Source organism: Peromyscus eremicus, chromosome 3, assembly GCF_949786415.1.
Source record: "Peromyscus eremicus chromosome 3, PerEre_H2_v1, whole genome shotgun sequence".
Classification (NCBI taxonomy): Eukaryota; Metazoa; Chordata; class Mammalia; order Rodentia; family Cricetidae; genus Peromyscus; species Peromyscus eremicus.
The window spans coordinates 148,530,633-148,546,096 of NC_081418.1; the positions used below are offsets into that span (position 1 = coordinate 148,530,633).

At 41.0% G+C, this 15,464-nt stretch overlaps 2 protein-coding genes and 1 long non-coding RNA gene across 6 annotated transcripts in view; 2 read left to right on the forward strand and 1 right to left on the reverse strand.

The window, feature by feature from the left end:
• LOC131907487 (uncharacterized) overlaps window positions 1-447 on the reverse strand; it is a 34,938-nt gene extending 34,491 nt beyond the window's left edge. For both annotated transcript variants that reach the window (XR_009378412.1, XR_009378413.1), the window contains exon 1: window positions 177-447. This is a non-coding gene — a long non-coding RNA (uncharacterized LOC131907487). The remainder of the gene's footprint in view (window positions 1-176) is intronic.
• The window catches only part of LOC131907486 (pleckstrin homology domain-containing family A member 5-like), a 114,509-nt gene that overhangs the window by 92,466 nt on the left and 6,579 nt on the right, over window positions 1-15,464 (forward strand). Inside the window, exons 4-7 of the mRNA XM_059258737.1 lie at window positions 9,864-9,947; window positions 10,711-10,831; window positions 12,456-12,563; window positions 13,579-13,649. Coding sequence (XP_059114720.1) covers window positions 9,864-9,947; window positions 10,711-10,831; window positions 12,456-12,563; window positions 13,579-13,626 — 361 coding nt within the window. The 3' untranslated portion in view covers window positions 13,627-13,649. The remainder of the gene's footprint in view (window positions 1-9,863; window positions 9,948-10,710; window positions 10,832-12,455; window positions 12,564-13,578; window positions 13,650-15,464) is intronic.
• The window catches only part of Plekha5 (pleckstrin homology domain containing A5), a 75,812-nt gene continuing 74,178 nt past the window's right edge, over window positions 13,831-15,464 (forward strand). The window contains exon 1 of one of the 3 annotated variants that reach the window (XM_059258733.1): window positions 13,831-14,083. In XM_059258733.1, the coding sequence (XP_059114716.1) occupies window positions 14,068-14,083 (16 nt within the window). In that variant the 5' untranslated portion in view covers window positions 13,831-14,067. The remainder of the gene's footprint in view (window positions 14,084-15,464) is intronic. The other 2 variants (XM_059258735.1, XM_059258736.1) reach the window with 2 other exon arrangements.

A 15,464-nucleotide genomic window follows, 5' to 3' on the forward strand; every position in this document is an offset into this window, starting at 1 on the left:
ATGAGGAAAGGACAATAATTCTTAAGAAATATATCTTGTTTCAATTTTATGTAACAAATAAGAATGATTTACTGAACAGTTTTTATGTGACTAACATTTTTTGTCATTATATACAATACCAAATTTAAGGGCTAGATTGCTACCTTATGGTTCTCTGTGTGGTATATTTCACCTACATATTTGGAAGCGTAGAAATGGGGCTTCAGGTCCGTTCTGTTGAACTTGACAGCTTGAAGATTCGCAGTTTTTCCCTGAAGTTGCTGAGTTTTCAGCTTCCACCTAAGATTCTGCCCAAAGCTGGAAGATTCAAGAAGTTCTGTAGATGGGGAAGTCGTGAATACTTCTATTCCCTTTCAAAATTAAAAGTCTGTGTTTTAAACCGAAGCAGTGCATTAATCTGTGGCATGATGCCTTGGAACAGATGAGCACACAGCTTAGACAAAGATGGTTTTGAGGCATTATGACATCAGAGGTCATTGGCTGCTACCAAAGTTCAAGTGAGAAGAATCTGCTGTAACTTCTTTTTGAATGAACAGGAAATTAAATCTGACAAAGAGATGGTAAGCATAGCTGTAGGGAAATGACTTGAAATGGACCTAAAAGTTTCCTTGGCTCTATAGTAGAAGCTAGTTATACTTGGCAGGAGTTGAGTGTGGTAAACTCAGATGGCTGTCTCAGCCCTTTTCAGGCTTAAACTGTATATTTTGTTCTCTTGTGGTGAGCAAAACCTTGGGCATATTAGATGCTTAATAACATGTCAGCATGAGTAACTAAAGTTACTAAGCAAGTTAAGTGAGAGAGGAAAATCTCTGTATTCGAGAGACCCCATCTCACTGCCAAGGTCAAAGCCTGCCCACTCATAGCTAGCCAACTGAGGATGTTCCACACAGGCCACATTTAGAAGTCAGTGTCTCCAGACACAGGGCTCTGCAGAAGCCCCTAACTGGGCCTACACTTCTGCCTGCGTGGCTAATTGTCACCACTCTGTTCATCTCTTAAAGGAAGGGCATCCCTCAGCTCTTCTGCGTTGGATTTCCATCCCACTTTTGCCCTGGGCACATGATGGTGATTACCTGTTGACTGACTTGGACCATAAGTGCTGGCTAAGCCCCTGCCGCCCATATTTTGTCTATAGCTTTGTTACTCTTTGTCATTATGTTCTTGTATTTGAGGCTGTGTTGCCAGGGCTCATTTGAATGAGTAAAAAGCATTTGCAGTGCCGACAATGATGCATCCACTTTGAAAGGAAGTTCATCTTGTTTCACATGGGTATTGTTTTGACTTATGCTCATGAGATCATTGTTTCAGTACAGCTGATGTAGTTTCTAAAAATAAGTAAATACTGTGGAGTGAAAAATAGGTAAATTAAGACACTGGAGAGTTGGCTCAGTGGTCAAGAGCACCAGCTGCACTTCCAGGGGACCCAGGTTCGGTTATCCACTTCTCCATGGCACCTCACAACCTCTATAACTCCAGTTCCAAGGGATCCAGCTCCCTCTTCTGGCCTCCCCAGGCATTGCATGCACATGGTACACTTAAGTACTTGCAGACAGAGTATTCATACACATACAATTTTAAAGTAAAATATTGTTAAAAGAATAGATAAATCATCAACATTTTCTATTTGAATTGGATTATGTACTTGGTCACTTTGACTCTTAAAAAGAATGCTTCATCCTCAGTAAAGCAGTTGGAGTACTTTAAATTGTGTGGTAATTTACATGTAGGATAGGATTAGGTTACATGTCTAAAGTGATATGCCTAAGAATTAAGGCTTGAACTTGGCTTTTTCTGGTTTGCTGTTTGCATCCTTCCCAATGGTACAGTAAATGTCTATTTAATCTATGTTACTACTGAGTGTTACTAATTAGCATTCATTAGGGAGTGGTAGAGTTGTCTGAATTCATGAAATTATAGGTTATATATTTTTAAATACCAAGTTATTGCTTTTAAATGACAAATGGAGTATTGTTGTATGTTTGTAGTTGAGGTTCTGAATTTTATTTTAAGAATTCCCACCTACCCTGGAATTTTTGTAACAATATTTTTTTGTACACATTTCTTTGCCATTTTTAAAATAGTCCTTTAAACCACTGTTATATACTGAAATCATTTTTATTCTGCTATGTGTCTTTGTATATGCTTTTCCACTCTAGACCGCTCAACAATAAATTTTAGGTATAGGCCATATTATTGGTGTTCCTTGTTCATTAAATTATAGTTGCCTGTGCCATTTTATTTCATATTAAAGATGGTACAGGTAGCCAGCAATCCTGTAAATCAAAGAAGTACCCAGTACCCAGTTGTATTTGTTTTCAGTAACTAATTCTTCTAGCACATCCTACTTCAACTATGGTTTGGTAAGGCATCATACTTATTAATATACCTTGATACAACCAAACACTTTATCCTTCCAGAAAGGTAGAGGTTGTATGTTTTGTTTTTTCTCTTTGGTGCACATTTTATATAGCTGTGGTACAGCATAAAGAAGTAGTTACAATGAGGTAGATTAAAGTGCTTTCTAAAATGTCTTGGGATCAGAAAAACCTGTGATATATAACAGACACAGAAATGGTTTGGTAATTTACAATTAAAATTTAAGAAGTAGACTGCTCTGAATGTGGTACTCCAGTGGGTATAGCTCAGTGGTAGAGCTGCTCTGTGTGTGTGCAGACCCTGACTCCATTGCCAGAACCGCCACCTTCCTCCCCTTGAAGATGGGATGCACAGCCTTGGTGCAGAGTGGTTGAGATAGTGCAGGCCGTCTGCTCTCATGGGATGAGTTCTAGCCTCTACCAGAAACAGCATGGCTTAATTTTTTTACACGTGGCAGAAATTTACCCTGAATTTTTACGCACATCTTAGATTCATATTTCTGCCTTGACCATCCAATGCTAGCTATTCCTTTCATTAAGAAAACATCCTAGTCAGGCGGAAGTGGCACACACCTGTAATCCAACACTGGGGAGGCCGAAGCAGGCAGATCTCTGAGTTCAAGGCCATCCTGGTCTACATAGTGAGTTCCAGGATGTTCAAGACTACGCAGAGAACCCTTGTCTGGGGTTGGGGGTTGAGGGGGAGATAAATATACAAATTCAGACTCATACTCACAAAAGTTGCCTATGGGTAAAAAGCTGTGTTGGAATTATTTTAGTCTTTTTTTGCCTTTAATTTACCAAGTGGTCTGAGATGTAACCCTGTTGTGACACTCAGGTGGATGTGACAGGAACATTTTGTCTTTAACTACCATAGTGCTAATTGAATTATTCTTGAGTTACTTCAGAATTATTTAAAATCTATTCCAAGTGTTTCTTTTTATAGGTATATGTAATATACATGCTATTTTTATTTTTAAGAGCTTTTTCAAAGGACAGTTTATACATTCTCTGGTGTGTGTTCTCTCGGGATCTGCACTGCGGTTGTTCTAGTCTGTAAAGAGTCTTTCAGCCTCCCGCTTGGCTTGTTGCAATGTGCTCACGTTTTCCTACCCAGCTTTAAGCCCCTTTCCTGGGTTGGGCTGAGCCAGATTTTCAGTTCCTGTTGGTGAGATGCATGCCTTGGAGTTGGTGGCATTTGTACTCTGTGGTACCTGTGATAGGGGAATGTGATATAACATTTCTAAATCTGCTGTGGTGATAATTTTTATTGGAACAGCTGACTAAGAGAAGAAAATGGTTACAAAGCTTGAGAGAGAGCATAGCAAGATGAAAAGGCATCGAGTTTAAATTGGAATTGGAGGTGTTGTGGCAGCTTCAGATGGACATGATGTTGGTGAGGCTGGTGGCAGAGCCTGGAGGAACCCCTAGCCAAGCTACATGTGCCCTAGTCAGCATCCCCTGTCCCTGAAGGAGGGAAGGAAGGACTTCTGAGCAAGTTGTGCTGTCTGCTCTGGTGCCATTGCACCAGATGGTGAGGACAGAGCCGGAAATGTCATGAATGATAAGTCAGGGCAGGGGCTGCAGAAAGGAGTGTGGCCATCTGAAGGAGGCAGTCTAGCCCTGGGAGTGCCTCTTCTCCCTGTTCTGGCCTTTTGGTAGACGTGGCCAGTGGATCGACCTATGCAGTGTAACTAATGATCCCACTTCACAGGGACTCTGTGAGGACTGTCAAGTGCAGGTCCCTAGTACAGCAGACAGCTGGGTTGTCTGCACAGTGCTGTCACCATGAGAGCTGTCACCAGGGACAACTGTGTGTTCTGCTGGATAAGGATCAAAATGAATCTTCACACGCAGGCTCTTCCTCTCTTCTCCCAAGACAGCAGAGATGATCTGTTTTCTGAATGTGGAGAGAAGGGTGGCGAACAAAGGGTTAATCTGCATGGCAGGTAAACGAGTCCCTGAGGGTTAGCAGCATGTCTGGAAGCATTTAGAGCTGAGTTAAAAGCAAGTGGCATTTGGAACTGAATGTGGGGACAGGAAACGTATACTTCTTGTGTTTTTAAACAATTACATCTTTCCCATTGCTAACCATGTGGTTGCTTTCCCACATAACCAAGACCTAAGAATTGGATTTCTCAAGAAAGTCAGGGTACTTCTGGGTCTTTTTCTGTTTTGTTCCTAAAATATTGAGTTTAATTGTAGGCCCAGTTTCCTATGCCAGCATATTTTTAGTTTGTAATAAGTTGGTAAAACAGTCATTGTGGCAGCCAGATTTCAAAATAATATTTTCCTCCTGTTTATTAAAATGAAAATAGCTTGCTATATAAAGCATTAGTGAATGTTCCACTTAATAATAATATAAACATTATTTTGAGCCAGTGTAAAATTCGTCAATTTAATAACTAACTGGCTGCTACAGGCATGTTTTTAAAGCTAGTCAACATTTGATTGAGTATCAATGATGGCGGTTACTGAATGACTTCTACTGATGAAAATCTCTCCAACTTCAGAGCAAGCCGGAGAATGTAACTGCCTTGTGGTGTCTTGTGTTACAGCCTCGAGCTATCAACAAACTTGGAAAAAATAGGAGCGCTGGTACTCTTCAGTTGGGTAGACGTGTGCACAAAATGAGTTGCAAGCACACGTCTGAGCTGCTGGCTTCAGGTTTCTGACTACCTGAGAGAAACACAGCAGCTTCCCTGGTTCCCACAGGCCTTCTGCCTCCTGCTCACACAGTTGCAGTTATGTGGTGACTTGTGGGTTGGGCCCTTGGTGCAAGGCACGATGCTGGCTTCGTTAGTGGGCTGCCAAAAGAGTTCGCAGGCTGCAGCTGCCAAGCCTCGCTGTGCAATCCTGTTTTGCTTGCACTAAATCAAATCCCTTTTCTTTCCTTTGAGATGATTCATAGGTCATGTGGACTCACGTCTGAACTTAGCGAGACAAACAAGATCTTCTGGGCAGTTTTCTAAAACATATACTTTTATTGCACAGTGGGTATTTCCAGCTTTGTTGCCAGTTACAGAAAACATCACCTAATAAGCTTACAGTCTATCATTCCAGAGACTCGCATTAGCTGTTATTGGCAACATATTAGTAGGGGTTTCAATATTTGCTTTAGTCACTGAAGTTAGCCACATGCTATAGTTTGGATGCTGAATGTCCCTCAGAGGCCCATTTAGGCTTGGTCCCTAGAATGGCACTATTGGGAGGCAGTGGAACTTTTGAGAGGTAGAACCTTTCAGGAGGTCCTTAGGTCGTTGAGAGCATGCTCCCACAAAGGGACCCTACTGAGCCCTTGCAGCCAGGGGGCTAGAGCTGTTCAACAGTGTTCTCACCATGAATGTCCTGCCTCAAAGGCTCTAAGCATTGGAACCAATCTGTTAATTAGCTGATCACCAAAATTATGAGCAAGACTAAGCCCTTTCTCTTAATTAATTAACAATCTCAGTTTGTTATAGCCACAGAAATCAGACTAACACACTATGAAATAAATTTTTTTCTTTATACAGCAAAAGCAAATGTTTCTACAGCAAGCAGTTATAGTATTAAAAGTAGCCAGAATATAGTTATTGGCCAAAATATTAGAACATTTTTGAGACTATGAGGAAAAACCTCAGGAAATCTTATATTCTGATTAAATCATCTTCCTGATCTTCCCAAAACTTAAGAAACTGGCCAAACTGCCTTCTTTTCCCTTGAAGACTACCCAGTGTTTATAATCTGCTATCACGGGTTTTCTTTCCCCCACGTGGAAAGCTAATGTGTCTGAGAAAGGCTTTTTGCTTCTCCTTCCTAGATACTATCGTGCAGTCCTGTTGGTTTATTTTCCTCCGTATGGGTTACTGATTAGCCATGAGGCTTGGATTGTGTGGGCTTGTGATAGTGCCGTTGCTTCTGCTGCCGCTGAGTTAGGTATGGACTCTGGTCTGTTTGACTGGTAGGACGCAAGGGAAGAAAGGTCACGGAGCATTGGCTAACCTGAAAAGTGAACGCCAAGAAAAGTGCACTCGGAACGTTTATAGTTTGTGTGCATGAGACAGGGCTGCTGTGGCCAGTTTGAAGAGGATGAGGCAGACCACAAAGATGAAGGCCTGCGGACTGGGCCTGGGGACCTCACTCTGCCTACCGCTTAGACACCCATCCCAGAAAATTGTCTTTAAATTTGGGAAATAGCTCTTGCCCCTACTTGATTCAAAGAAATCATTATGTACTAACTTGTGTAGCATTTCTATCTGCTTCTCTTTATTGGTTTCTGTACCCTAAAGAACTGTACTGTGTGGGCCTCACTGGATAGCAGGATTTATAACAATGTTTTTCATTTATTAGTGGTCTAAAGGATGAGATTGTTCCTTCAGTTATTCTGGCTTGTATCATTTTAGAAACTAGAAATTTGTTGGCAGTGGTGGCACACACCTTTAATCCCAGCACTTGGGAGGCAGAGGCAGGCGGATCTCTGTGAGTTCAAGGCCAGTACGATGTACAGAGTGAGTTCCAGGACAGCCAAGACAGTTACACAGAGAAACTCTGGGGGTGGGGGGCACTAGAAATTCAACATGAACTTATTAGCAGAAAAACTCTATCTCATCACATAATTTTATTAGAGTTTATATTTGAAGTATATGTTTTTTATGTTCTACTTATCATGCGGGTGTGTACTGTTTTCATAGGAATGTCCGTGTTATTCTGTTGTGTCTAGAACAATGCAGGAAAGTGAAGAAATGCTGCCCACTCCATGGAGCTCAGTATCAAGGGCTGCAGTGGTGCAAGGCAGGTTCCCTCCCCCAGCACTGGGACCTTTTAGGGGTGCTTTAATGTGGACTGCTCTCCTGCACCACCCCACCCCCATCTTGTTCTACAAATAGAGATGTTCTAGAGGGAAATACAGGACAGTAGAAAGCACCTGCCATCAACATCTTTAAGTGTGGCTTTCCTCCCTTGCTGCAGTGAATTCAAGACAAAGGGAACTCATTAGTTCCCTGACTATATAGGTATGTTTTGTTTCAAGACTGAAATTTTTTTTAAAGGTTTATTTATTTATCACGTATATAGTATGCCTGTACACCAGAAGAGGGCACCAGATCTCATTACAGATGGTTGTGAGCCATCATGTGGTTGCTGGGAATTGAACTCAGGACCTCTGGAAGAGCAGCCAGTGCTCTTAACCCCTGAGCCATCTCTCCAGCCCCCTGGAATTTTCTTTTTACATAATATTTTTATTGATTTTTTCGGGAATTTCACATCATGCACCCCGATCACATCCACCTCCCAGTCCTCCCAGATCTGCCTCTCCCCACCCTTATGGCTGTCCCCCCCCTCAAAAAAAAAAAGGAGAAAGGGGGAGTCCAATTTGTGTTGCCCATGTACTTACTCACTGGAGCATGGTCAAACTCCCAATGGCCAGCCCTTAAAGAAAACTGAGTCCTTCCCATCAAAAGCCGTCAGTTGTGGGGAGCTCTACTTCAGCATCCTTATCACAGTTTTTAGAAAGAGTTCTCTTTGATGGCTTTCTGTCTAGGCTGTTATTTTTTGCGGGGGGAGGGTAAGATGGGGTTAGGGTTGTCACAGAAGCTTTCTATGTCCCTCTTTTTAAACTGTAAGTCAAGACCTGAATTTTATCCCCTTTTGTAAGACTTCTCTTAGAAACACAAATTTATATTTAAAAAACATACAAAAATGTATCTTTTCCACTTTGCCTTTCCATTCACGGAGAGTATCAGATCTCTTGACGAGTTTTGTTTTGTTTTGTTTTGTTTTGTTTTGTTTTTGAGTGGAACCTCAGGATCAAGCCCACAGCCTCAAGCAGGCTAAACATATGTTCTACTATTCAACTTCAGCAGCAACCTAGAATTTAAATGTACTGAGCCTGGGAAAATGGCTGGGTGCTAAGAGCATTGGTTCTGTGTGCATGAGGACCCAAGTTCCCACAGCGTACACACAAGTACTGGGTATGGCTGAGCATGCTGATAACCCCAACTTTGGGAGGCAGAGAAAGACAGATTCCAAGAGTTTGCAGAGCAGCCAGACCAGCCTAAAAGCAAGCTTCTGGTTCAGAAAGAACAGGTCTCAACATAATAGAGCAAGATGCTACATGCATACCATACACATGGCCATGCACAGCATCACACACACACATACACACACACACACACACACACACACACACACACACACAGAGTCAAGCAGTGACAAAGTGACAAAGCCCGGAGTTCAGAGGTTGTGGGGAAAATGGGTTAGAAGCAAATAAAAATTTCCTTAGTGACACAGGAATAAAGGTGAAACAACCTCATGGAGCTGACACTACAGTCTTACACATTAGTAAATGCAGAGGGTGCAGTGATAGAATTTTTGCCTTTGAAAGGGAATATAGTTTGCTTGAGGAAGTGGGCATGGTTGGAAGGGCTTCAGCATATAAGTTACTGGCAAGTGTTAGGGCAGTTGTCTGGAATGGAATGTGAAGTTGTGTTATTAGGTATGGTGTGTTTCATAAATACCCAGTGAAGTAAAAGCAACTGGTGGGTATTGGAGATGTGTGCAGGTGTATGTCTTATCAGTTTTGGGGGCTGTGTCTTCTAGATGCAGTTTTCTGCATTCATAGGGTTTTTCCACAGATTAAAAAATAATATGTAAGCAAACACAAGATCTGTACTCTGCTCAGTTCGTTCTCTAATGTATATATAAACCTCCTGAGAAGACATTCCAAACACACATTGCAACAGAACCAAGGATATTCTTGGTCTGATTTTGAGCCTTTGGAAATAAAGTGAAGACCAGAACAAACTTGGTGTCTATGGGAAAGAATGGCAAATGCAGTGTGAATGTGTGGTCTGCAAAGAAGCAGGAGATACATTTGTTAGAACTGAGGAGGGGCTGGAACCACTGTCTTCTCTGCCTCTCTGTGATCGGAGTCGGCTACCGCTCCTTTGTACCAAAGACGGTGCTCAAGGCCAAGTGGGCATCTATTAAAGAATTCTCTATGTTAACAGAGGAGAGGATAAGAGAGGGTGGGGCTGGTGAGTCTGACCAGAATGTAATATATCCATGTGAGGCAAAATTGATTTAAATATATCTCTTTGTTTTTAGTTTTATGGGAATTTAGTGTGCTGATGTCCCTGTGGTTTTTGTCTCTGAAATGTGCCAAAGTTTGGCCCTAATTAAAGGAGATTGGTAGACGCTCATTCTTTCTCTTGTGGCTCACCTGTGAAATAAAAGATATAGTGGTAACTGGCCTGGTCGATTGGACTTTGTTTATGAAATATTGAGGAAATTGGGCTGAAGTCTTAGACCAAATGAGGATGTAGACTTCATGGTACTGTAACTGTGAGCTGCACTCACACAACACAACTGAAGTAAGCTGAGGAGAGGTGTATTTGTCCAGTGACTTTAATGTCAGTTTTAAAATGGGTGCTTTGCTACTAAAATATAAGAAAAATGTTTATGATTGTAGAAGTATCACATATAATTCATTTTTTTTCTTTATTCTTTCAGCCACAATGAAAGGAAAGTGACCTGCAAGCACCCAGTCACAGGACAGCCATCGCAGGATAATTGTATCTTTGTTGTGAATGATCAGTAAGTGAAGAGTTTCATGGAATGCTGTACTCAGAGTGGGGTTGCATGGGATTGCTGTAACCCATTTAATACAATGCAGTTAAACAGTTTTCTTTATCTGGACATATGTGGTCAAGTATAACAGTGTCAACTGTTTACTGTCGCAGAGAGACATGATCTAATTTTTTTCTGGAGGAATTGTAATTTTAGAAGCTCTTTCATGAGAACTTAAACTCTGGCTCTCAGCTCTAGAGCTCAGGATTCTAGGCTAAAGAAATCTGCAAGCTTCATCTGTTCAACTGATTTGAGCTATTTTCTCACCTTCAGTTTGGGGCTATGGTAATTAGCCATTTTCAATCCATTTTTATTGGTTTGTTGCCACATCACCACCACCATTTCCTACCATTATGTGCCATAAAACTGTTGAGCTGTTAGTTATTTCTAACATCAGAATAATTAACATTGTAATTTGTAGGTGTGCGCTCAAGTGTGTGTTTGTACATGCACATGCATTTGCATACAGTTGAGTCCAGGACCTTGTGCTTGCCAGTCACATGGCTCAAACCCTTGTAATTGATTTTTGATTTTTCAGTTGGATGACCAAGAATATCTGCAATCATGCTTATTTAACTATGGTACTAACTTATGTTGGGCTAGAAGTAGAAGTGTTGGTTATATTTAAAGCGGTGATAAATTGTTTAAAAGAAGGCCACCTTTATAACCTAGGGAGCCATTGCTGTGAAGCAGTCACAGACAGCAGGCTGTAGCATTGGTATTTTTTCAGGACTGTTGCAGCCATGACATCCGAAGAAAAGAAGGAGCGACCCATAAGTGTGATAAATGAAGCTTCCAATTACAACATGGCTTCAGACTATACAGTGCATCCCATGAGTCCTGTGGGCAGAGTAAGTTATTCTGCTTATTGTTAATTAGTTATAAGTATTAGTTTGTATCTATTGCTGTTACTCATTGTAACAGACTTAAAATTGGAATTAGAGAATGATAATTACATTTTTGTTATTGCATGGTACTAATTATACTAGTAGTAAATTGTAGCTGTAAGTTTTCTCTGGTCCCGCCCGGCTCCTGCAGCCCCTCAGACCCAAATAAACACACAAAAGGCTTATATTATTTTTAAACTATGGCCATGGCAGGCTTCTTGCTAGCTAGATCATATATCTTAAATTAACCCATTCCTATAAATCTACACTTTGCCTCGTGGCTTGTGGCTTACCGATACCTTTACATCTTGCTTCTCCTGGCAGTGGCTAGCAGCGTCTCCTCTGCTTTCCTTTCTTCTCTTATCTCTCTAGTTAGAATGTCCCACCTAACCTTATTCTGCCTCACCATTGGCCAAACAGCTTTATTTATCAAACAATCAGAGCAACACATTTTCACAGCATACAGAATGACATCCACAGCACTTCGATGTAGTTGAAGAGTAGATAGTTATAATTTTCCTTGGTTATGATAAAAGATAAGTTAGATATGAAACCTTAGAGTCACAAATATAGGATAAATAGAATATTTTCTTTAATTTTGCCAAATACAAATATACTAGATATTGTAACTGTAATTCTTGTTTGATAACTGTTCTAGTATATGTAATTTTACTATGTTAAAGTTAAAACCTTCCTTTTTGATTATACAGAAAAGGGGAGGTGCTATGGGATGTTCTGTATGCTGTGAATATGTGTTGCTCTGATTGGTTGATAAATAAAATACTGATTGGCCAGTAGCCAGGCAGGAAGTATAGGCGGGGCAAGCAGAGAGGAGAATTCTGGGAACAGGAGGGCTGAGTCAGGCGTCGCCAGCCAGACACAGAGGAAGCAAGATGACAAGACAGAACTGAGAAAAGGTATCAAGCCACATGGCTAAACATAAATAAGAATTATGGGTTAATTTAAATGTAAGAGCTAGTCAGTAATAAGCCTTTGCTAATGGCCAAGCAGTTATAAGTAATAATAAGCTTCTGAGTGATTATTTTATAAGCAGCAGTGGGACTGCCAGGCCAGAGGAATACAGGGCCTGGAGGGACCAGGCAGGACAGAGAAACTTTCAGCTACAGTAATTGACATAGAGAATAGCTTTGCCAAGCGGTAGTGGCGCACGCCTTTAATCCCGGCACTAGGAGGCAGAGGCAGGCGGATCTCTGAATTCAAGGCCATCCTGGACTACAGAGTGAGTTCCAGGACAGACTCCAAAGCTACACGGAGAAACCCTGTCTCAAAAAAACAACGACAAAACAAAAAACAAAAAACAAAAGAACAGCTACAAATATAAATTAATAAAATTTTAAAGACCTACGTTTGTTTTAGATACTGAGCAGAGATAAAGGGAAAATTAATGTATAAGCCTAGAAATCACATTTCTTTGTATATAATTTTTATACTTGAAATAAGCCAGCAAAGCTGGAATTGCAGTTTTTCCTCCAAACATCAGAGAAATCTAGAAAAAATAAAAATAGAGAAAAATCTTAAAGCTTCAATCCTTAATACTACATGTTCTGTCCTGCTTTCTCCTGTCTAGACGTCACGGGCTTCCAAAAAGGTTCATAATTTTGGAAAAAGGTCCAATTCAATTAAAAGGAATCCGAATGCACCTGTGGTCAGGCGTGGCTGGCTGTATAAGCAGGTACTTTCTCTCCGTTCTCAAGTTAAAATGCTACTGCCTGGGAAGTAGTGACTAAGGTTTTTTAGAAATGAGGGGTTCATTTTTACTGTATTGAAGTGTTTCTGGTGGGTTTCAGACAGTGGCCACCAGTAACCGAGATGACCCCCAGCATCCCATCTATTACCTGCCTTTCCTCTCTCTTATCCTAGATAGTCATACCCTTGCCTGATCTGGTTATTGGCACATCTCTTAGATGTTTACATGTCTCATTAGAGTCCCTCAAACCTGTGGTTACCCCATGTTTACTGAATTTTTGTTAAAAGTGTGATCTCATTTGAAGCTGTAGTTTTATGAAGTAGATCACTTAGCATTAGCTAAAGGGACTCAGTCTTTTGCAGGATGAGTAAAACCTAACTGTAGATGGAAGAGTATTTACTCACTAAATTTGTGTATTAAGGTTTTTCACTCACGGTCATTTTAATCATCTTACCTTTCAAATAATTTAGGTGCACATATTTTGCTTCTTGTTGACAATTAACATATTTATTGAATCTGGTACCAGAGTAAGACTGTACACCATCGCATGCTTCCCTTATTCTCACCCTCCCAAGCACACATGTTGAGAAGAGTGAATTTCAGATGGCTTCAGCCTACTCTTTTTTTATATGACAGCATCACTCTTCAGAGAACAATCTACTTGCCACCCTCTTAATTAACATAAGGCAAGTCCCTGGAAATTTTCTTCTAAATTTTCTTTAGTCAGCATATAAAAATTTTATTTATTTATGAAGAGCCATGTGACATTTTCATACGTATAAAGCATTTGATCAAATCAGGGGCAGCATGCCTGCATCCTCAAATGTCCATCATTTCTCTGTGGTAGAAATATTCAGTCTTTCTGGTTTTGAAACATGCTAGAGTCACCTGGCTGTGCAAGTAGCAGATTAGAATTTTTTGATAGGCTTTTAATTAGGCTATGTTACATGCATATCAAAATGTATATGAAAAGTATCTTAAATCTGTTATTTAATGCAGGGACAGTACCGGCATGAAGCTGTGGAAGAAACGCTGGGTTTGTGCTTTCTGACCTTTGCCTTTTTTATTACAGAGGTGAGTTCATCAGCTGCTCGGGGATCCTTACTTCATAATTGCGTTGTATGCTAAGCACTAGCTATGTCATAAGAGAAAAGACATTAGTACTCTTGCTGTTTACAGATAATGTCAAGAAAACCTTTCTTCACTGACCAAGGTTCAGACTCCCTAGAGTGTGGCAGAAGGCAGCAGGGCTCTCAGCAGAGGAAGCAGGGTCTCACAGTGTGACCCTGGCTGGTCTGGAATGCACAGTTGTAAATCAAGCTGGCCTTGAATTCACAGAGATCCACCTGCTTCTGCTTCTTGAGTACTGATATTAAAGGTGTACGCCACCACACCTGGCTGAAGGCTGGTGTGATTTTTGGTTTGCTTCCTGTGTTCTGATTTGTTTTTTGTGAAGAGCTTGAGAATCCTTACTCTGTCACTCTGTCTTTGAATGCAGTACCTAGCAGGTAAAGTCCTTGGTTGGATTCTTGTTTTTGGAGCTGTACCTGAGTTCACTGGAACCAGTGAACCTGCTTCAGCCTCCCAGTTTCTGGGATTATAGACATGACCATCACTGCCAGCTAAGGATTTTATGTTGGTTTTGTGAGATCTGGCTGTGGGATAATAGACTTTCCATAGCGGTGATTTCTTTGTTTTTTAATTCAAGTGAGCGTAATGTCAGGAATTATTATAATGGAGTGGAAAATGAAAAAAACATGAATTATTGATATAAATGTGTGTGTACATTTATACATACATCTATTTGGGTTGCTTATTTTTGTTTTTTGAGACATTGGGCTTAGTCCAGGCTGGCCTTACATTTGAACTTCCTTCTCAGCCTGAGTGCTGAAAAAAATCAATGATCATTTTCTCCCAAAAACATGGAAAAGGTTGTGTGAAAGATACAAAGCAGACTCTTACTATTAACACTGAAGAAATGTAGGGATGTTTGGGTAGATATACCCCTTCGTTCTTCTAGGTGGATATGAAAGATTCCTTCTGGTTTTTCTCATGAAGTTTTTCTCATTAAGACAAGCTCTCATAGTGTTGTTGCCTAGGCTAGCCTCAAACTCTTGGGTTCAAGCATCTCATCCACCTCGGCCTCCTGAATAGCTGAGGGTGTGGGCAAGCTCATGCCACCATGTTGAGCTAATTAATAAAAATCTTAAGGTGAAAGTCCAGCAGATTCCCTATTAAGACATCACACTTCAAATTTGGTACCTGTGAGCGAAAGAAGGTTGTACCAAGATAAAGCTCTCTCAAGGGAATATACTCCAATTATAAATTGTGAATTTGGACAATCTCTCTTTTAAAACCGGACTGGAAATTATCACTTAAAAATTAGATTTGTGGCCGGGCGGTGGTGGCGCATGCCTTTAATCCCAGCACTCGGGAGGCAGAGCCAGGTGGATCTCTGTGAGTTCGAGGCCAGCCTGGGCTGCAAGTGAGTTCCAGGAAAGGCGCAAAACTACACAGAGAAACCCTGTCTCGAAAAAAAAAAAAAAAAAATTAGATTTGTTAGCGAGGCGATGATGGCGCACGCCTTTAATCCTAGCACTCGGGAGGCAGAGCCAGGAGGATCTCTGTGAGTTCGAGGCCAGCCTAGTCTACACAGTGAGTTCCAGAACAGGCTCCAAAGCTACACAGAGAAAACCCTGTCTCAAACAAACGAACAAAATTAGATTTGTTGGGGCCAAAGAGATGGGCTTAATGGTTAACAGCACTGACTGCTCTTCCAGAGGACGTGGGTTCAATTCCTAGGACCCACATGGTGGCTAAAACAGTGTATAACTACAGTTCTAACTTCTACAGGGAAAATTAGGGGAAAAAAATAGATTGCCAGCTTAT